This window comes from Balaenoptera borealis (assembly GCF_965194805.1).
Source record: "Balaenoptera borealis genome assembly, chromosome: 2".
Lineage (NCBI taxonomy): Eukaryota > Metazoa > Chordata > Mammalia > Artiodactyla > Balaenopteridae > Balaenoptera > Balaenoptera borealis.
Window position 1 is genome coordinate 185,319,808 of NC_138867.1, and position 22,459 is coordinate 185,342,266.

A 22,459-nucleotide genomic window follows, 5' to 3' on the forward strand; every position below is an offset into this window, starting at 1 on the left:
CCTCTTCTGTCCCAACTTGCTTATCCAGCCGCATCCTGGGCGTCCACAGCACCTCAAACTCAGTGACCCCCATAATAAACCAGCCAATGCCTGTTGCGTGATTATGATCTTTGCAGTGACCCAACGGGGGGGACTCTCAGTGTCTCCCCTGTGCTGAGGTGGAGGCTGAGGGTCACAGAGTTTGTGAAAGACCCACAGTCCCCCCAAGAGTTTCCCGTGGCGGCTGGGACAACTCACCATGAACCGGGGGCTGAAAACCACACAGATTGTTTCTCTGACAGTCGTGAGGTCAGGAGTCCGGCTCGGGTCTCACGGGGCTAAATCCAGGTGTGGGCAGGGCCGGTCCTTCCGGAGGCTCCAGGGGAGCAGCGGTTCCCGCCTTTTCCAGCTTCTAGAGGCGCCGCATCCCTGGCTCGCGGCCCCTCCTGCATCCTCACAGCCAGCAGCGCAGCATCTCCCGTCTCTCTCTGCCTCTGACCCTCCCGCCTTCCTCTTATAAGGACCCTGGGATGACGCTGGGCCCCTCGGGGAATCCAGGGTCCTCCCCATCTCAGGGGCCTTAACTTAATCCCAGCTGCAAAGTCCCCTCTGCCCTGTGAGGCGACACATCCACAGGGCCCAGGAAGGACGTGGGTGTCTTTGGGAGCTCTTATTCTGCTGAGCACAGTGGGAGAGAGATCTTTTCTGTCTCTGCAACCCTAGAGAAAGCCTCGTTTATCTCTGGCTCCGGCTGGACCACTTGGGGACTGATTGCTGGGTCCTGAGGGTGTGATGTGCTGACAGCCCCTCACATCTCTCAGAGCCCAGCAAGCATCAGGTCCCGAGCCACGATCTGAGACCCAGTTATTCCCAGACTCTTTGAGGACATTACTTCACTCAGTAACTTAAAGGACATTTATCGAGTATTTGTAGGTACAGACCTGGACAGAGGTTCAGAAGAAAAAGGTTAATGATGCAGTGACACACACGGATGGATGGATGGATGACCTCGCTCGCTCGAGCCTGTGGGCGCTGCTGAGTGAAGGCTTGTCGCGGGCGGGGAGGGCAATGACAGTGCACGCTTTTGCAGTGATGACAGAATCCTCGGCTCTGTCCCCGTTGCTCTGGGGGTACAACCGGCAGCTGGAGGCTGCTGTGATGAACGCCAGGAGCAGGTCGACGCAGACTCACAGCCCCGATGATTCGGGAGTCCGTCCTAGAAGCAGAAGGCCCTGCACCCAGCAGGGTGGACCGAGGGGGCAGCTGAATACCAGCCCCAAAGACGTCCGGGTCCTAACCCCCAAAACCTGTGGACCTGGCACTCTGGATGGCACAGGGGCTCTGCAGACGAGGTCCAGGATTTTGAGATAACGGAGGTTATCTTGGATTCCCTGGTGGGTCCAATATCACCACACAGCCTTCTAAGAGGGAGGCCGAGGAAATTGTGTGACACCAAAGCCACCCGCTGTGCCCCAGCTTGCAGAGGGAGGGATGCAACCCTGAAAGGACCCACGGTCTCCTCTTGGGGCCTCGGGAGAGAGCGAGGCCCTGCTGACACCGTGATTTCTGCCCCCCCCAGATAACGAAGGTGTGTTGTTTTAGTTACTGGATTTGTGGTGATTTGCCTCAGCAGAAGGAGGAAACCAGTGCAGATTAGAAATCTTAGAGGTTCCGTCTTTAGACCCTTGGTGACTGCAGTGCTGGCGAACAGTGCACGTCCACCAGTGGGGGATGGTCAACCTTAGGGACCTTGCAAGACAAAACAAAACAAAACTTTGCTTTTTTATAAATTTATTTATTTATTTATTTATTTTTGGCTGTGTTGGGTCTTCGTTTCTGTGCGAGGGCTTTCTGCAGTTGCGGCGAGCGGGGGCCACTCTTCATCGCGGTGCGCGGGCCTCTCACTGTCGCGGCCTCTCCCGTTGCGGAGCACAGGCTCCAGACGCGCAGGCTCAGTAGTTGTGGCTCACGGGCCTACTTGCTCCGTGGCATGTAGGATCCTCCCGGACCGGGGCACGAACCCGTGTCCCCTGCATTGGCAGGCGGATTCTCAACCACTGCGCCACCAGGGAAGCCCAAAACTTTAAACCAGCTGAATGTCCAAAACAACGTGCTCGTTCTCTTGTCAAAGACCTCCTCGCATTGTAGTGTTCCTCTTCAAGCTGAGAAAAAACAAACTTCATACCGCATCTCCTGAAGAAATAAAATGTAACTTTACCTACACTTAAATCATTATCTCAAGAGTTAATGAGTCGATAAAGAAGCGTGTATACTGCATGTCACCAATGCGATCCATGGTCCGCTTTGTTGAGACGGGACAGGAAAATCTACCTTTTCCGGGTTTACCAGCACTGACGCAGGTAAACTAGCCACCGCTGCAATCAACATACACAAGTTTCATCTCCGCCCAAAACCCTGGGGCTGCTCTGTATTCAGGCTTTTCTCCCACCTGGGCCCTGGCAACCGCTCACTTGCTCTGTGTCCCTACAGGCTGGAGTTTCTAGGGCGCAGGTAAACGGGGCAGGTGTGCGGGCGGAGGAGACTCCGTGTGACCTTCTCACTCTCGGGTTTGATGCTGGTTCACAGCTTAGGGTCGGGATTTGCCCTGTGACCCACTCCGAGATCACGCTGAGTTTGGCTCGTTTACATCTCCTGATAGGACCAGTATCGGGGCTTAGTTCTTCCTATTTACGTTACACTTTCAACTGGTGTTACTTCTTTTGTTTGTTTCTTAAATCTTTCAAAATACGACTCATGCTTTGCGTCAGAGCCTAGGTCCCCACGAAACAGACTGCGAGACAGAGGCTGAGATAGGAAAATGAGTGGGTACGGCCCTTGTGGTCACCACCGGCCAGGCGGCGAAGGATGCAGGGCTCTGAGCAGAGATGACAAAGTCTCCGTAGATCCCATGGGGAGCTCTGGAGCTTCACCCCTGTCCCCTGTTGGTCACAGGTGCTGGGCCGGGACGCGGCAGCCTCCGCGACGGATAGGTGACATCTCTCTTCAGTCACCGACGCTCCTAGCAGCTGGGAAACTGCTTGTGTGTGTGTTTGGGGGGCGGATGGTGCCCACAGCACCCACTAGCCCACCCCTGAACTGCTCAGCTCGGGGTGATGTGTTCTGGAGATGGTTCCTCCAGGATCCCTTTTTCTAGGGGAAAACTTGGAATAGAAAGATTAGTGGGTGAACCACAGCCCCACCGCTGACCCGAGCTGCACGCACCCACCACCCCTCACCTCCCCCAGCTCTCCCTCCTCCAGGCTAAGACGCTTAGCTGCTGGGGTGGCCCAGACCTCACCCCACGTGCCGTCGAAATGGCAGAGAAGCGCCAGGAGCAAGGGACGCGGGGACGCTCTGCCCGGCCGCCCTCCTGGATGGCGTGTCCTTCGCGCCTTCACCTTGGCTGTTCCTGCTGCCAGGAATGCCCCCTGCAGCCTCCCCTCTTCCTCTCTGACCTCTCCGCTGAACACACTGCTTTTTATTTTCTTAGTTTCATTTTTTGTACTCTTTATTTGAAAATCATTCAGGTTTACAGAATAATTGCAAGAATAAGTATAGTAAAAAAAACCAAACTGCATACCTTTCCCCAGATTCAGCTATTAACAGTTTGCCCCCCTTGCTTGCTCATTTGCTGTCTCTCCCTGTCCGTGTTTTATAGACAGAAAATATACTTTTCTGAAGTACTTGTGAGCTGCATACATCGTGGCACTTTACCCCTGTCATCGTCCACTGGGGCAGCTCTAACAAAAAGGCCATGGACTGGGGGCTTATAAGTAACAGAAATTATTTCTCACAGTTCTGGAGACTGGAGTCCAAGATCGAGGTGCCAGCAGATTTGGGGTCTGGTGAGGATTGCTTCCTGGTTCTCGCTGTGTCCTCACAGGGCAGAAGGGGCGACGGAGGTCTCTGGGGTCTCTTTAACCAGGGCACTAATCCTATTCATGGGGGCTCCGCCCTCATGATATAATCACCTCCCAAGGGCCCCACCTCCTAATACCATCACATTGGGGATTATGTTTCCATATACAAATTTTTAGGGTACACAGATATTTAGTCTATAGTAGCCCCTAAATACTTCAGCGTGAATTTTCAAAGAAGAACATTCTTTTACATAACCAGAGAACAGCTACTGATTCCAGTAAACTTAATGTTGATGCAATGCGTTTATTCCGACTACATCTGAATTTCAGTTTTGTCAATTGACCTAATAATTTCCCTCTGCCCAGGGACTTCCCTGCTGGTCCAGTGGGTAAGACTCCATGGTCCCAATGCAGGGGGCCCGGGTTTGATCCCTGGTCGGGGAACTAAGATCCCGCATGCATGCCGCAACTAAGAGTCCGCATGCTGCAACTAAGACCCGGCACAGGCTAAATAAATAAATTAAATAAATAAATATTAAAAAAAATTTCCCTCCGCCCTACTGGAGCCAGCCTCGCATCAGGCATTGTGTTTAGTTGTCACGTCTGGAAGATTTCCACAGATCAGCCTTTTATGGCACTAATATTTCTGAAGAATACTGTCCTTTTCTCCCCCTGTTGATAGAATGTTCCTTATTTCGGGTTTGTGTGAAGCTCCTCAAATACAGACACAGGTTATACATTCCTGTGCATAAGTGATCCTTCCTCTGGGCACCCATCTGCCCCTCACTTGTGGTGTTCATTTTTCTCACCTGGCTGAAAAGTTGCCTCATTTATCCACTCTAATAATAGTCTGTGGGAAGAGACTTTCACTTTTTTATTTTTTATATTTATTTTATTGAAGTATAGTTGATTTAAAATGTTGTTTAATTTCTGCTGTACTGCAAAGTGATTTAGTTATACATATATATACATTCTTTTCATATTCTGTTTCATTATGGTTTATCACAGGATATTGAATATAGTTTCCTATGCTATACAGTAGGACCTTGTTGTTTTCCGTTCTATATATAATAGTTTGCATCTGCTAATCTCAAACTCCCAAACCATCCCTCCCCACCCTCCTCCCCCTTGGCAACCACAAGTCTGTTCTCTATATCTGTGAGTCTGTTTCTGTTTCGTAGAACATTTCGTATTCATTTGTGTCATATTTTAGATTCCACATATAAGTGATATCATACAGTATTTGTCTTCCTCTGTCTGGCTTACTTCACTTAGTGTGAAAATCTCTAGGTCCATCCTTGTTGCTGCAAATGGCATTATTTCATTCCTTTTTATGGCCGAGTAATATTTCATTATATATATACCACATCTTCTTTATCCATTCATCTGTCAATGGACATTTAGGTTGTTTCCATGTCTTAGCTATTGTGAATAGTGCTGCTACGAACATTTGGGTGCATGTATCTTTTTGAATTATAGTTTTCTTCAGATACACACCTAGGAGTGGGATTGCTGGATCACATGGCAACCCTATTTTTAGTTTTTTGAGGAACCTCCATACTGTTTTCCATAGTGGCTGTACCAATTTTCATTCCCACTGACAGTGTAGGAGGGTTCCCTTTTCTCCACACCCTCTCCAGCATTTGTAATTTGTAGACGTTTTGATGATGGCCATTCTTACCGGTGTGAGCTGGTACCTCATTGTAGTTTTGATTTGCATTTCTCTAATAATTAGCGATGTTGAGCATCTTTTCATGTGCCTGTTCACCGTCTGTATGTCTTCTTTGGAGAAAGGTCTATTTAGGTCTTCTGCCCATTTTTTGATTGGGTTGTCTGTTTTTTTGTTGTTGACTTGTATGAGCTATTTGTATATTTTGGAAATTAAGCCCTCGTTGGCTGCATCATTTGCAAATATTTTCTCCCAGTCTGTAGGTTGCCTTTTCATTTTGTTTATGGTTTCCTTTGCTGTACAAAAGCTTGTAAGTTTGCTTAGGTCCCATTTGTTTATTTTTGCTTTTATTTCTGTTGCCTTGGGAGACTGACCTAAGAAAACATCGGTACGATTTATGTCAGGGAATGTATTGCCTCAGTTCTCTTTTAGGAGTTTTATGGTTTCATGTCTTATATTTAAGTCTTTGAGCCATGTTGAGTTTATTTTTGTGTATGGTGTGAGGGAGTGTTCTAACTTCATTGATATACATGAGGCTGTCCAACTTTCCCAACACCACTTGCTGAAGAGACCTTTTTCCACTGTATATTCCTGCCTCTTTTGTCAAAGATTAATTGACAGTAGGTGTGTGGGTGTATCTCTAGGCTCTGTATTCTGTTCCATTGATTCATGTCTGTTTTTGTGCCACTACCATGCTGTTTTGATGACTGCAGCTTTGTCGTATGGGGAAGAGAGTTTCAGAGACGGATGAACGCATCCCTCTCTTCATCCGAATCGCCCTGCTCCCCCGCATTTCACGGCTATTTGATGATTCTTGTCAAAGCTCCCTCCAAAGAGTCTCCTCTGGTTGCCCCAGGCTGACTCAAGCCCTTTCCCTCGGTTCCTGCCACGTGTGATGATGACACAGAGCCCCACTGTCACTGCATCTGTTGGTGCATCTTCCTGCCTCACTGGAACTCTGGCTGTCCAGCACCCAGTCGAGGGCGGCAGGGCACACTGATTGACTGACTGATTGAGCAAGGACCCTCCGTCACAAGGGCCTGAACTCTCAGTCTGGATGATGTATGCCAAGGTGAGTGGGGGCCCACGACTCATGTAACATGTGACTCGCGCAGAGAGCAGGGCAGGCCTTCTAACAGGGGTTCTCTCTCCTGGCTGGTAGGTTCTTGGAGCGCTGGCATAATGCTTTTACATCAAGCATCGAACACGGTGCGCCTCACCTCCTCAGCACCCCGATGACACTGATATCAACAACAGCTTGGAAAGGACTGGGGGTCCTGAGTCCCCCCTCTCCCCCATTCCACTCTTCCCGGTTTGTGCAAGCCAGAAACCTGGGGGCATGCTCTCTGCTTCTGCGCCAGCCACACCCTAGTCCCTGCTCAGGCCTCCTCACTGGCCCCCATGCCCCCTCTGTCTACACCTTCTGCCTGGATGCCCCCAGCTCGTCTCTGTCTAAGATGCGAGACGTGGGGGAATCCTTGTCAGGACCACTTTGTTCACTCTCCCCCTCAGTGCCCAGCGCAGGCCCATCACGTTTCATCCATGAGTTACAACCCATGACAACCACAGTTCCAGAGCCAGCGGCCGGGCAGGCCTCCACCTCCCTTGCCCACCTTGCACTCGGGTTCCAAGCCTCCAATGAGATCCATCATCACTGGTGCAAACGTGCGGAAAGTTCTAGAACCTCTTTGCCCAGGCTTCAGTCCGGGCTCCACCGCTCGCTCATGCCCGGGTGGCCCGTCACTCCTGGGCTCCGTGTCTTTACCTGTAACACGGGGGCACTACAGATTGGAAGGAGGAACGGGGACCAGTGCTTAAGGTGTGCTTATCAGGAATTGGCACTTCCACCACGGCATCGCCACCTCCCAGACGAGGCCAAGGTCCGCGAGACCCCGCAACCCGCGGATCCTGCGCATCCCGCGCCCGCCCGCGCGTCCCCGTCCGCGCACCTACTACGCGCCCGCCCGCCCGCGCCCCGCCCCCGGCCCCGCCCCGGCGCCCCCGCCCGCCCAGGGGCTGCAGCCAATGAGCGCGCGGCCCCGCATCCGGGGATCCCGGCGCGGCCACCGCCTCCCGCGCACACACGGCCATGGCGGAGGTGAGTGAGCGGGCCGGGGGAGCCGGCCCCCGCCCAGGCTTGCGCCCCCGCCGCCCGGCCCGGCCGCGTGGGGGCCCCGGGCGCCGAGACCCCTCCCCGGGGCTCGGGGCCGGGCCGCGGCGCTGCTCCCGTCGGGGCCCGAGGGGCGCTGGGCTCCGTCGGCAGCCGCCCCCGGCCCCCCCTCCCGGCTGCCACATCGCGGGCGGCAGTGCGCATGTGTGGCGTGGGGGGGCGGGGGCGTGGGGTGGGGAGGGGGCTGCGGGGGCGGGGAAGGGGTGCGCGCCCGAGGTTTCCCGCTCCCCCGCCCGCCGCCCCCGGCGCCCGCCCCGCGTCTGCCAACTTCGCGGAGCACGCTCTCTCTCCGGACCCCGACTCACCAGACCCTCGCCCGCTGGACCCCCGCCCGCTGGCCACCCCCTCCCCCCACGCCAGCGGGGCTCGCCCTGCAGAGTCGCACTCCCTCCGGACCCCAGCCCGCTGACCCCCACCCCCACCCCTGCGGCACTGACCCCAAGGAGTCGCGCTCCCGCCGGACTCCGAGCGGGACTGGAGCTCTGACCTGGGGCCCTCACGGCGCGGATCCGGCCCGCGGGGGGCGTAGGACTGCCTTTATCGGCGGCTTGAAGTTACTTCTCCGAGCTTCCTCTCTCTGTCCGGAAAGCGGGCCCAAGGCCCCTTACCCCAAATCCTTGGGGCCAGATGGATGTTGGGAGTTCAGTGTTTCGGATTTGAGGGTTTGGGGTGTGATGTTTGAGCAAACTCACCTGGGATCGTCGGGATCAAGACACTGAATAGCTTCGTGGCGGGTCAAACCAGGGATGAAAAACTTTCACTTTGAGGGCTTTTTTGAATGTCGGATAAAACAGTGCGAACCTGCTCTCACTTTATAGGGCCCTAGTGAGGATGAAATGAATAATGCACCTATTAGGGACTCAGCAAACGTGACTCTTAGCGCAGACGTTCAGTTTGGGGATGCCAAGAAGGTCCCTGGACTCAGCAAGTGATCCTCATCCAATGGGTGGGGCCGCCCAGGCCCAGAGAGGAGCAGGCACCCACGCGGTGAGGTGCAGCCGGGTCCTGGGATGCTCGGCCTGGTTATGGGGCCACACTGGCTGTTTGTATCTTGGCACAGTGTGGGTGGATGTTGTGGAGGGCGGGACTGGCCATACTCTCCCACCAGTGACCGTCTCAGGGGCAGCGACAGGCCCTGCATTTGCGCCAAAAAGGGTGTGGGCATCTCAGTCCAAGGCCAGACCTCCCCAGCTAGTTCCTGCCTTACGCTGGGTGGCTGGACCCAAAGGGCCCTTCCAGAGTAGTTCTCCTACCTTTCCTACCTTAGAAGATGTTTGGGGAAACAGGCCTCCTGGGTGGTGGCTGGACTTGTGGGACGGAGGCAGAAGCTGGGTCTCCCGATGGCCCAGCAGGGGCACGGCACTTTGTGTGTGCGTCTGCCCCAGGGGCCAGCTGTTTTGGCCCGGCAGGTAGCTGCGTGTTACAGGTGGATGGGGCAGACTCCCAGCCAGCCCGCCCCGAGCGCTGCGGGGTTTGGCTGTTGACTCTGCCCTGCCCAGTGTCACGGCAGCCGGGTGTCCAGGGTGCTCCTGTTGTCCTGTGTCCAGTTTGGGGTGGTGCCTGTTGAGTGAATTGGGGTTGGTTTCCTAAAAGAAAGTCCGTATGCTTGGCTCAATGGGAGGCGCTTAGGGCCTGGCAGTGAAGGACAGCAGGTGTGCAAATTCCAGTCGTGGTGGGCATGGCCAGCCTCTGCCCAGGAGACCCGTTGCATTTCTGGAGCCTCTTCTGTGTGACCTTGGGTCGGTCACTCTCTCTGAGATGGGGAGGTCTCATGAGATCTTGGATCCGCGCTTGCACAGAGAAGCTGAAACTTGTGCAATCACTGTCTTGAACTGATAAAAATGGCGATTCGTAACCGAGCAGTAAGTGCTTGATCAGGATTAGCTGCCTGATTTTTGTTGTCGCCAAAGTAGCCGTCAGCACCGTGAGAGAAGGCGGGGTGCTTCATATTTTCCTCGAGGATCCCAGCTTACTCTTCGAAAAACCTGAGTCCACCATCTCTGTCTTGTGCTTAAAAGACACGGCCTTTTGTTGTCCTTAGGGGAAAGTGCATCTCCTCCCTGTGACCCTTGGCCCGGTGGCGTGATCTCTGAGGATCTCCCCCTGCACCCTTCTCCACCCCCTGGGCTCCTTCTGTTTCCCTGTGCTGTCTGCAGCCTTGGGGGGACTCTCTGTGTGGTGCCGTCCCGCTGCCCTGGAGGCCTCTGCCTGGAGACGGGCACACACGCCCTCCCTAGTTGTGCAGGCCCCCTACCCCATTTTCTCCCCTCAGTACTGTGCACATCTGCTTGTTTGTTATCTGTATCCCCGACGAGATGGGTGACTCGTCAAGACTGGACAGGCAGAACCTGTTTGTCGATTGACTGCTGTGCACCCAGTGCCTCTTGCCTCCCGGCCCAGAGCGGGTGCTCTGCAGGCGGTCAGACAGGGATGAAGTGCTGGGTGGCCCAGCGGGACCAGGCATCTTTGCTGGGTGTGGGCGGGGGGTGGGGGGGTCTGGTTAACACTGCTGCCTGATGAGTCACCTCGACACTCAGTTGCTCAGAGCAGCCCTCGGTTTTTAATTACCTGTCACGGTTCTGAGGGCTGACTGGTCCCTCATGTGGTTGCGGTTGGTTGGCGGCTGGGCTGAGCCAGCCCCAGTGGAGGGAAGTTTCCTCGCCCACGTGTGGCTGTGATGCCGCCTGCTGGCGTGGCCTCTCCTTGTGGCTTGTGCTTCCTCACAGCATGGGCGGCTGGTGGGAACTAAACTGCATTTCACAGCTTAGTCTTGGGGGTCACGTGGAAGCCCTCCCACCAGAGTCCCAGGCCCAGCCCTCGCACAGGGTGGGGAGGCACGTCGGTGTCCCGTGCCTGGAGGAACGCCTGTGGGTGGCGTGCCTGGGTGCAGCCACCTTGGAGGATGGCCTCCCACACGTCGCTGTGGGTTAGGCTCGGAGGGCTGAGCAGGAACCAGACGCTGCTCTGCTTCTTCCAGCAGTGCCTCCGTCTGAGCACTGGGCCCAGCCTTCCCGCCCTGGGCTTGCTTCTCCACCCCACTCGCCTTTGGGACCAAGTCCGTAGAATGCTGTCTTCCTTCCTTCTTTCCTCCCCCACCCTTTTTTTTTTCCTTCTTTTTCTTTTTTTAAACAAAATTTTTTTTTTTTAATTTTTATTTATTTGTTTATTTATTTATGGCTTGTGTTGGGTCTTCGTTTCTGTGCGAGGGCTTTCTCTAGTTGCGGCAAGTGGGGGCCACTCTTCATCACGGTGCGCGGGCCTCTCACTATCGCGGCCTCTCTTGTTGCGGAGCACAGGCTCCAGACGCGCAGGCTCAGTAATTGTGGCTCACGGGCCCAGCTGCTCCGCGGCATGTGGGATCTTCCCAGACCAGGACTCGAACCCATGTCCCCTGCATTGGCAGGCAGATTCTCAACCACTGCGCCACCAGGGAAGCCCCCTTCTTTTTCTTTTTAACCCAGAACGTGCTTAGTCAGCTCCTCATCCGTTTCCTTCTCCCACCTTGGCAAAACAGGGGCCTTAGGCTTGGGCGGGACCATCCAGGGTGCTGTGAACAGTGGATGACTGACTTGACCTCTCTGAGCTTCAAGTCCCTTATTTCTCTTATGAAGAAAATGATTACACAACCTCTTGAGGACCCAGTGAGGAAATCAGTGTGGAAATTCCTACTAAACTTCTTTTTCTAAAATTTGAAAATTTAGTTTATTAACTATTCTATTTTTTTTTTTTTTTGTAAACAGCCTTACTGAGGTATAATTCATTTACCATACAATTCACTCATTTTAATGTGTGCGATTCAGTGGTTCTTAGTATTTTCATAGAGTTGTGCAGCCATCACCAGTCAATTTTGGAACATTTTCACCAGCCCAAAAGAAACCGTGCACTCATTAGTCATCTCTCCCCCATCCGTCTCCCCAGCCCCTGACAACCAGGAACCGACACTCTGTCTGTGGATTTGGCTGTTCTGGACGTTTCCCGTCAATGGAATCACACCCTGTGTGTCCTTCTGTGTCAGGCTTCTCTCAGTGAGCATCGTGTCCTCAAGGTTGTCCACGTTGTAGTGAGTGTCAGTGCTTCTCCCCTTTTCCTGGCTGAGTAATATTCCATCTGATGGCCATTTGGGTTCTTTCCTCCTTTGGCTGTTGTGAATCGTGCTGCTGAGAACACTCGTGAACAGGTCTCAGCGTGGATGAATGTTTTTGTCTGTCTTGGGTGTTTCAGGGAGGAGAGGCTTAACTTTTCCCTCTGCCCCCCTGGGTCCCTGGCTGGCGCCCCATGGCTCAGGCTGATAAGGGCAGCTTTGCAAGAGAGAAACAAGCAGCTTGTTAACCAGGTGGTGTGCCTCATGCGGAAGAACCCGGCGAGGAGTCCCCAGAGGGGTGGTCAGGGCTCAGGAGCGTGTGAACAGCAGGGCGGTCAGTGCAGAGGGAAGGCCTTGACCTCTGGGGGCCATGCCTTGCGGGCGGAGGGGAGCGGGGCTGGTCAGTAGACTGTGTGTGCTCTGCCTCGGGGCCGGGTCTGCTTTCTCACCTGCCTTCACTGATGGTCACCCTGTGCCAGGGTGGCATGTTGGGGGGCATCCGGTGACACCCAGGTGTGTTCCCTGTGCTGTCCCATTGCACGTCCCCCCCCCCCCAGTGCCCGCATTCCCCCCACACTTGATATCATGTGTCCTCCTGGTCACAGAAGTGGTGTCTGACATGTGCTGATTTGCTGTCCCTAATGCTGAGCTTTGCTTCCACCTGCCGATTGGCCATTTGTGTATCTCTTTGAAGAAATGTCTATTCAGAGACTTTGCCTGTTAGTCTCTTTAGAAAGGGACTGTATGATTTGCAAATATCTTTTACCGGTCTGTGAGTTGTCTTTGCACTTTTATGATGGTGTCCTTTGAGGCACAAAAATTTTTAATTTTGATGAAGTCCAGTTTATCTATTTTTTGTTTTGTTGATTATGCTTTTTGTGTCTTATCTAAGAAACCATTGCCTGGTAAGAAAGATTTATCACTATGATTTCTTCTAAGAGTTTTATAGTGTTAGCTCTTATATTTGAGGTCTTTGATCCAGTTTGAGTGAGTTTTTGTGTGTGGTGTGGGATAGGAGTTGAATGTTATTATTTTGCGTTTGGATATCCAATTGTCCTAGCACTGTTTGTTGAAAAGACTCTTCATTCTGCATTGAATTTTTCTGTCACCCCTTTAAAAATTCGCTTGACTGTAAATATATGGGTTTGTTTTTGAATTCTCAGTTCTATTAACTTGATCTAAATATCTAGCTTTATGTCACCACCACACTGTTTTGATTACTGTAGCTTTGGAGTACTTTTGAGATTGGGAAGTGTTCTTCCTTTTCAAGATTGTTCTAGCTGTTTGTGGTCCCCTGAGTTTTCATATGATTTTTGGAGTCTGTCAATTTCTACGTAGAAGCCTGGTGGGATTCTGATAGGCATTTTCTTGAATCTGTAGATGAATTGGGGAGTATTGACATCTTAGCAATAGTCTTTTGAGCTATGAATATAGTATGTCTTTCCATTTATGTAGATCTTTAGTTTCTTTCAATGTGTTTTGTACTTTTCAGAGTATTAGTTTTGAATTTCTTTTGCTATATTTATTCCTAAGTATTTTATTCTTTTTGGTGCTATTGGAAATGGAATTGTTTTCCTTATTTTCTTTTTGGATTGTTCATTGCTAGTATATAGGAGTAAAGTTGATTTTTGTAGGTTATCTTGTGTCTTGCAGCCTTGCTGAACTCATTTATTAGTTCTGGTTTCTTTAGTGGATTCTTTTGTATCCTCTGTGTCCCAGGTCATGACTTGCCTTTCCAATTTGGATTCCTTTTATTTTACTTTCCTGCCCCGACTGGTGCCTCCTCCAGGACTACGTTGTGAAGAGACGGTGCCCTGGTTTTGGGGGAGGCGCTAGCCATTCGCCTCAGGGTTGGCAGTAGCTGGGGTTTGGATGGACGCCCTTTTCAGGAAGTTTCCTTGCAGCCTTCATGTGTCGAGTGTTTTCATCATGAAAGGGTGTTGGACTCTGTTAAGTGCTGTCTCTGCATCTGCTGAGATGATTTTGGTGTGGATTTTGTGTTTAGTCTGTCGCTGTGCTGGTTGTGTTGGGTGTCACACCTGTGCTGCGTCCCTGCACTGAGCCTCTCCTCATTGGTGTGCGGTGTTCTCTGTATGTCGTTGAACTCAGTTTGCTTGGGTTTTGTTGAGTTTTGTGTTTCTGTTTGTAAGAGATATTGGTCTAGTTTTCTTGTTCTTAATAAATTTTTGAACATCGTGATAATGGTAGGTTTTTTTTAAGACAATTAAAAAAAAGTTTATTTACTTATTTATTTGGCTGCCCTGGGTCTTTGTTGCGGCATGCGGGATCTTTAGTTGTGGCATGTGAACTCTTAGTTGCGGTGTGTGGGATCTAGTTCCCTGACCAGGGATTGAACCCAGGACCCCTGCGTTGGGAGCATGGAGTCTCAGCTACTGGACCACCAGGGAAGTCCCAGTGGTAGCTGTTATGATGCTTTCATTTGCACTTTTAAAAAATTTGAGGTATAACTTATGTGCTTAAAAATATACCCATCTAAAGTGTTTAATTCAGTGATTTTTAGTATGTTCACAAAGTTTTGAGACCTTCACTTTTATCTGGCACATTCCATCATCCCAGAAAAACACCTGACCACATCAGCAGTCACCCTACCCCTTCCCCAGCCCCTGACAACCAGGAACCCACTGTCTGTCTGTGGATTTGCCTGTTCTGGACGTTTCCCATCAGTGGAATCACACCCTGTGTGTCCGCGTCTGGCTTCTCTCACTGAGCATCGTGTTCTCAAGGTCTGTCCACGTGGTAGCGAGTGTCAGGGCTTCTCTCGTTTTCAGAGAGAAGTAATATTTTATCATAAGGATGGACACATCTTGTTTATTCATTCACCTGTTGATGGGCATTTGGGTGTTTACACCTTTTGGCTGCGGTAAGTCATGCTTCTGTGAACACGTGTGTACACCTTTTATGGACATATGTTTTTGGTTCTTTTTGGTGTGTACCTAGGAGTAGAATTAATTGCTGGGTCATTTGGTAACTGTTTACTTTTGGAGGAATTGCCAGATTTCTCCATAGCGGCTGTTTGCCTTTTTAAGACAAAGTTTCGGAGGCTGGTCCCTTGTGCAGTGGCTGTGGTGTCAGCACCTGGCTGTGGGGTGTGGCACCAGGGCTGTGTGTGGGCCTGGGTCACCTGGGCCCCGTGTCCTGGGCTGTGGTCAGCACTCCTGGTGGCCGGCCGTCCCAGGCTGCTTACGGTGCCCGTGGGTGCCGTTCCCGCCGCTGGCCCTAGGCCCTCCCTGCCTGTCTCCGCAGGGACGCTTGGACTCCAGCGCGGCTGCACACCTGGCCCGCCTTGCCCCACCCCCAGCCCGCGGAGGCCTCCTGTTACCTGGTGCACCATGCCCCCGGGGCTGGCTCTGACCCTCGCCTGCCCTGTCTGGCCGCCGGCCCTAACCCTGCTCGTCTCCTCCGCAGGCCTCCTCGCTAGAGAGGCGGAGCCCTGGCCTGGCCTCTTGCCTCTCTCACAGCCTGTGCCCCGGGGAGCCCGGCTTGCAGACCACAGCAGGTACCTTCCTCCCCGGGGCCCGGGCCTTGGCAGGTGCGAGAGACGGCACACCGGCCCCTGGAGCCCCGGGATGGGGCGTGCGGGCGGGGTGGCCAGGGCTGTCTCCCGTTCTCCAGACCGAGTGCCTCCGTTCTCCAGACCTTCCTGGCCGGCCCGGGCCCAGGCTGGGGGCGGGGGCTGCAGGAGGGGGCGGTGCTGGGCAGGCACTCTCCCTCCCCGGGGCCCTGCGCTTCCCCTGAGCTGGCTGCCTGCCCCTCCTGTCCGCTCCCTGTGGCTCTGCCCCCTCCTGCTGCACTCGGGACCCACGTGCAGGTCCAGCCTGGGCCCTCACTGCTCCCTGGCTGGGGTTGAGTGAGACCTAGCTATTTCCTTTTTTGTTTGTTTCTTCTAAAAATCAACTCATTGAAGACCAGTCATGGAGAGAGAGCAGTGAACATATCCTGGTTCTTTTGGGAAAACCCGAGATCTGGTCACGTCCCCCAGCTGCTGGGCCGAGGCCAGAGGAGGGCTGAGCATCGGTTGGGCTGCTGCGTGCCAACCCCGGCCCGCGTGGACACACGCGCGTGCATACACCCCTGTGGTGGCAGCTGGGCCCCCGAGGCTTTCTCCGCCCTGTGGTCCTCTGCAGAAGCTCGATGGTTGGGACGGTGGCAAGGAGCTCACACGGGCCGCTGTCTCCCCACAGTGGTGTCCATGGGGTCCGCGGACCATCAGTTCCACCTGGCGGAGATCCTGTCTCGGAACTACGGCGTCCGGGAGGAGCATGAGGGGGCCGCGCGGGGCCCGGAGAAGCCGGAGGAGGAGCTAGAGAAGGACTTCGTCTCCCAGGTACCCGGTGGGCGGGGCGTCCAGGGGGCCTCGCAGCTGCTCCATCAGCTTAGTCTCCGAGCTCCTCGGACTCCATGGTGACCTGTGCCACCGGCCCCCTGTCTGCACAGGCCGGACCATGCTGGGCACTGAGGTCAAGGGATGGACCAGGCCAGTCCCGCCTTCATGGGGCGCTGGGCTCCAGACGAGCGGGTGGCTGGACATTGAACTCACTGTTCTCAAACTTTTTGGCCCCAGAACCCCCTTTTGTGCTCTTAAAAATTATTGAGGGTCTCAAGGAGCTTTGTTTATATTGGTGATATGACAAACCCATTGTTAATAGAAAGAACACATTTTTAGGAAAATGAAAAATAACTATTTTCCAGACAAAAAAATTAGGGAGAAGAGTGGACTAGTTTGACATTTTTGTAAATCTCTGTGAACGCTGTCTTTTAAGGCAGACGTTAGTCTGTTGTGATTTGTTCTTTTGGTTAAAGTGTAAATCTAGCCTTATATAGATCTGTTCTTGGAAAAGGGAGGAGTATTTAACAATATTTTCAGATAATTGTGGATATTCTTTGATGCTGCTCCAAAATGCAGCAAGTGGTAGTTTTGTGAAGTGAATTCTATAACCAGATCCAGTAAAGTTTCTGTCCTTGGTGTTAAGATCCATTGGTCTTGACCTTGGAGTGATCTTGACCCGTGTGTGATCTTGTCACCTTCTGCGTGGATGAGATGTTTGGTGAATATTGGTTCCGTGACGTATGAGTCTTGCACATGTCCACAGAGTTCGCCGTATGAAATCTAGAAGGCACACGTTTGTTAATACCACAGACTGTGCTGCTTAAACAATAGAGATTTATTTTCGAGCAGTTTTGGAGGCCAGAAGTCCCAGACCAGGGCCTGGCAGGGCTGTGTCTGGTGGGGGCCTGCTTCCCGGCTGCAGACACTGCTTTTCGCCATGTCCTCTCGGGGAGAGCTAGCTCTCTGGTGTCTCTTCTTATGAGGACACTGATCCTGTTGCATCAGGGCTCCATCCTTGTGGCCTCATTTAACTTCCATTTATTTCCATAAAGGCCCCATCTCCAAACACAGTCACATTGGGGCTTCATCATATCAATTTGGGGCGGGGGGACACACAGACATTCAGTCCATTAAATGTCAACACTGATCTCACCAGATGTCTTTTAAGTCCTGGGACTTGAGTGTTGTTTTAAGGAGTAATCATAGGGCATTTATTTAGCTTGGTGCTGTGTATCACTTGGTGCCCATTTGGTCTTATAACCAAAACATGTCTTCTGTTCAAAAAAGAAAAATCAATTTTAAGGAGTTCAGCTTGAATTCAGAACTTCTCAAAAGTAACCAAAAACAAAAAAACAAAAAAACAGCTATTCATTAGCTAAATTACCTCAGCTAAGCTTTCTTCAGGGGAGTTCTCTGGAGGTCCAGTGGTTAGGACTCTGCGCTTTCACTGATGTGACCCCAGTTCAATCCCTGATCAGGGAACTGAGATCCCCCAAGGCATACGGCACGGCCAAAAAAAAAAAAAAAATTTCTTCAGATATAATTTTTGTAAACTGATTAAGTAAAAGAAAGAACTTAATATCCAAAGTGAAATCAGAAACACCTGCCTTTTATATTCCCTTACCAGCAGGCATTGTGGTTTATGAAGTTCATGCTGTCAGATCCAAGTTTTCCAAAATTGGAATTTTGTGCTTGAAAGCTTTTACGCTGAGTTTTACTCCGTCAAGAAGCGCAGTCAGTGGTCTCCCTCGTCTGCCCAGTGCCTGGCGGGAGGCGGGAGGCGGGAGGCGGGAGTTGTCCGCCAGCCCTGAGCTCCAGGGTGCTGTCTCCATTACCTCCCCTTTCCTCCCACAGAAGATCAAAACGACACCCGCTCAGGGTGAGCTTTCATAAAATCCGTAGTGTCACACAGGAATTGCAGGGTATTCTTCAGTGAGACGGGCATCTCTTGAAGCCCTTAGTGAGCACGCGTTGACGCTCGCGCACTTTGGTGCCCCTGCCCTGACCTCAGAGGCTGCCCCAGCCGCCCCCGTGCTGCTCCCTCAGGTCGCTTCCCGGGGAGCCACTGTGTCAGCTCCCACCCCACCCACAGGTGCACAGTTAGAAACTGGGAGAGGCACAGTGAGTGATCCCCACCGGCGGTGCTGTGAGAATAAAAGAGAGCCTGGTCAGGGAAACCCGAGGAAGGGCTGGGGGTCGGCGGGGAGGTCTTCCGCGGGGATCCGAAGCCCCCCAGGCAGGACTTGACAGCGAGAGAACGAGAGGGCGTGTCCAGGAGTCTGGAAGCCGACTGTGACCCTCAGGGGTCAGGACGCAGCATGGCCAGCGGCACTGGCCTCGAGCAGGCGAGGTTTGCAGAAACAGGATTGGAAAGCAGTACCAGAGTGGAAGGTAGTGGTAGTTTTTGTCTCTTCCTTCCCGGTAATTAAGGGTCTTATTTCTGTCTCTTGTCATATCGCGGTGGCTCCAAGTGTCAGCAGTGTTAGGCCGTGGGGCCCTCGAGCGTCCTCTTGTTCGTTGTTGGTGCGGCGAGGGTAAGCTGCCTCTCTGTTACATTGATGAGGCGTCCATCTCTTTACTTAGCATACTGAGGGTTTTAAAAAATCAGGAGTGATGTTGGTTTGACCAGATGCCTTTTTTACGTTTATTAAAGGGCCATGTTTTTCCCCTTCTGGTTTATTGGTGTCCCGTGTGGTGACAGTTGATTTCCAGACACTGGGTGTCCTTGCGGTGCTTGAGTGGAGCTTGCACTGGCCTGGGCGGGCAGCTGGAGGTGGACGGGAGCCCGCCCGGCTCCGCCCTTCGCGGCCAGGGGCGTTGGGCAGACAGCGGCTGCCTCTGGGCTCAGGCGTCTCATCAGTGCCCTCCTGGGGCTGTGAGGGGCCCTTAGACGAGGGGCTGGGCCTGCGGTTTGGCTGGGGTGAGTCCCTGTGACTAGTCGTGGGGCTGACGGGTTCAGGGGGTGGGGGAGCAGAGCCCCAGAGCAGCCCTGCCGACAGAGCCCTGCCCCCCAGAGCAGCGACATGCCCCTTGACGAGCTGCTGGCCCTCTATGGCTACGAGGCCTCGGACCCCATCTCGGAGCGCCAGAGCGAGGGCAGCGACGCCGCAGCCAACCTCCCGGACATGACCCTGGACAAGGTGAGGGGGCGGTTTTGGGGGTGGGCAGGAAGGCCCTGGACAGGCAGAAGCGCGGCTTATAGCCTGGCAGTGCGGGTGTAGCTAGTGCTGCTGGCTGTGGCCACACACCCAGGGTCAGGGTGGCCGCAGGGACGGCTCTGGGAGGGAGAGACGCTCTGGGTCCCGAGCAGGTCGTGGCCTGGCCAGGAGGGAGGGGCTCTGACTGTCCTCAGCCTCGGGTGGAGGCCGTGTCCCTCCCCGACTCGGTGGCCCTGGCTGGCCCACCCTCGTGCCAGTGCTTCGTCCGCGGAGCAGGGAGAGCAGCCCCGTGGGAGCCCTGCGTGCCTGGAGGGAGGCTCGTCCGCGTTGGCACCGTTACTGCCGTTCGGGTTAGGGTTGTTTGAGATTGTGAAGACGAACTGCAAAAACGTTCTCTACTTTCTTGTTAAAAGGAACAAATAGCGAAGGATTTGCTTTCAGGGGAAGAAGAGGAAGAAACACAGTCCTCAGCCGATGACCTCACCCCATCTGTGACCTCCCATGAGGCCTCTGACCTTTTCCCTAATCAGAGTGGACGTAGGTGTCCCACCCGCTCCTACCCCTGGGCTGGCGGGGCAAGGAGGGGCCCTGGGCCGCTGGGGGCACAGACATCGGGACCCCTGGGGGTGCCCTGCTCTTGTTTGAGCCCCTGTAGGGACCCGTCTCCCCTGCCCTGCCCCGCCAGTGAGCTGAGGCTGGTGACCTTGGTTTATGTGAGGAGGGAACCTGTTGGTTCCTGTGGCTGAAAGTCTGTTAGATCCAGCGTCCTCGGACCATGCACCCCTCACTCCTTGTGCGTCTCTGTGGCCTGAGCAGCAGCAGCGTGAGGTGCTGGGGGTCTGGGCCCCTGGTTTACGACTGCAGCAGAGGGCGGCCTCCTGAGTCCCCGCTTCTGTGCCCATCACACCCCATCACCTGGCCAGGGCCTGGACCCAGCCGCTTCTCAGGAGGGGCACACGTGGGGGTCAGGTGGATGGAGAGTGGGGTGGAGGCCCCGGGGTCTGCTGGCTGGGGGGCCGCGCGGGGCCGAGGAGGTGCCTCACCTGCTCCTCTTTTCCCAAAGCCCGCTTCCTGCCTGATGCAGACAAGGAGCCTGGCTCCTCCAGCTCATCAGACACCGAGGAGGACCCGCTTCCCGCCAACAAGTGTAAGAAGGTGCGCGGCCCTGACCCTGCGGTGGCGCCCTCAGCGCGGCCTCTGCTGGGCTGGGACTCGACTGCGAGTGAGTGCCGTCGCCCCGAGGCCCCCCCCCGCCCCCGCCCCAGGAACGGCTGCACTGGACACAGTCACACGCACAGCTGGCCTCTGCCTCCCCCCTCACACCTCGGGCCAGGCGGCCTGGCTCTGGGCGGCAGCCTGCAGCCCCCATCAGCACCGCGCGCCTGGGCCTCCGTCTGCCCTGACTCTCCTGGGCCTTTGCCTTTGCAGGAGATCATGGTTGGGCCTCAGTTCCAAGCCGACCTCAGCAAGCTGCACTCGAACCGCCAGGGTGAGAAGAGTAAGTGGGCCTGGGAGGTGGGGGGACAGGGAGCCGGAGAAACGCCAACCCCACTCCTCCAGGAGAGACTTGCGGGTCCAGCCAGAGCCAGTTCCCAGGTCCTCGGAGCGAGCCTGAGGGTCCTGGCCCAGGTCCGGTGGCCACCTCCCCGGGGCAGCTGAGCCTGCAGGACACTCTGGGAAGGGGCCATCCCTCCCCGCTGGCTGGTCCTGGGCCCTGTGGGCCACCCTGCCCCCCCTCCCCGTCCCCACCCCCAGGGCTGCTGCGCTTGTTCTCCTGGGTGTGTGGGCTCTTCCCACGTCACCCACGCGTCAGTCCCTCACCTCGTCCAGGGCTCGTCCCACATGCCCTCAGAGACGTGTGTCTTTCTGCGTTCCGCCTGGCCCCGTTCTTCAGGGCGCTCACCACCCTGGACTTGTTGTCTGTCTCTCGATCCCACTGGCGTGAGTGTGCGTCGCGTACGCTACGGTGTTGGGTTCCCTCGTGTGCACGCGCCGCGTTGGCTCACCCTCCTGCTGGTCAGTGTTCACAGTGGTTTGCCGTGTGGTTGTCTTTGTGGACACACACACTTGTTCCTGGGGCGTCATCAGTAGGCACCGAGCGGGGCCCCCGCCAGCAGTGTGGGAGTTCCAGTTGCTCTATGTCCTCATCAGGGCTTGGTGTGGCCTGCCTTGTTGACGGGTGTGGAGTTGTGCCCTGTTGTGGCTTTAATTTGCAATTACTGGCTGCTTGGTATCTCTTGCGAGGTGCCTGCTGAGGCCTTTCCCCTTTTAAATTGGGTTGCCTTTCTCCTGTGACTTGGGGGGGTCCTTTCTGCGTGGATGCACATCCTTGGTTGGCTGTGTGCACGGCAGATGTTTTCTCCCAGTCTGTGGTGTCTGGTTTCAGTGAAATCCAGCTTATCTTTATTTTAACCACAGTGTGTTTGTATGCTGTCTAGGGAGTCTGCAGGTCTTGAAGATACGCTCTTTTATTTAATTTAATTTTAATGTGTGGTTGGAGGTATGGGTCAGGGCTGACCCCCCCACTCCAGCCCTGCATATGGAAAAGTCCATTCTTTCCCCACTGAATTGCAGTGTTGCCTTTATCAGAAATCGTGTCCGTAATGTATATCTGCCTTTTGGGGCTTCTCTTCTGTTGTCCTCTTGTCTAACCCTGGGTCCTTACCACTCTCTTAATTATTGCAGCTTTGAAGTTAGTCTGAGATGGTGCAAACCCTCCAACTTTGTAACTTTTATTTGTATGTCCATATAAGTTTTCAAATTAGCTTGTCATTTGTCTCAAAAATGCCTGCTAGGATTTTGATTATGGTTGCATTGGCTCTTTATTAATTTGGGGAGATTGATACATTAACGATATTGACACTTCCAGTTCACAAACATAGCTTACTCCTCTGCTTAGGTCTTCTTTATTTTCAGCAGTTTTAGAGTTTTCAGTGTAGCAGTCTTGTGAAATGCAGAAATGCAGTTTATTATTTTAAGTAATCTTGTACACAGTGACTTGGCTAAATTCACTTACTAATTTTATTACCTTGTAGATTCTTTTGCACTTTTAGACATATACAGTCATATCATTTGTGTATGATAACTTTACTTCTTTCTTTGTGATCTTTTTATGTTTTATTTCTTTTTCTTGCATTACTGCACTGACTCCTTTTTTTCTTAAATTTATTTATTTATTTATTTATTTTTGGCTG

General features: G+C 53.6%; 1 protein-coding gene and 1 long non-coding RNA gene across 10 annotated transcripts in view; one reads left to right on the plus strand and one right to left on the minus strand.

Annotated features, from left to right (window-relative positions):
* Window positions 1-15,179, minus strand: LOC309624209. Its single transcript, XR_014241814.1, has 3 exons — window positions 8,941-15,179; window positions 8,371-8,500; window positions 1-3,140 (listed from the first exon to the last, which is right to left on the minus strand). It is a non-coding gene; the product is annotated as an uncharacterized lncRNA (long non-coding RNA).
* Window positions 7,545-22,459, plus strand: part of MIER2 (MIER family member 2) — a 21,812-nt gene continuing 6,897 nt past the window's right edge. For 2 of the 9 annotated variants that reach the window (XM_082382022.1, XM_082382025.1), the window contains exons 1-6: window positions 15,186-15,276; window positions 15,962-16,104; window positions 19,122-19,247; window positions 19,679-19,802; window positions 20,329-20,420; window positions 20,694-20,763. In XM_082382022.1, the coding sequence (XP_082238148.1) occupies window positions 15,970-16,104; window positions 19,122-19,247; window positions 19,679-19,802; window positions 20,329-20,420; window positions 20,694-20,763 (547 nt within the window). In that variant the 5' untranslated portion in view covers window positions 15,186-15,276; window positions 15,962-15,969. Of the gene's footprint in view, window positions 7,607-15,185; window positions 15,277-15,961; window positions 16,105-19,121; window positions 19,248-19,678; window positions 19,803-20,328; window positions 20,421-20,693; window positions 20,764-22,459 lie in introns of those variants that run through there. The other 7 variants (XM_082382024.1, XM_082382026.1, XM_082382023.1 and 4 more) reach the window with 7 other exon arrangements.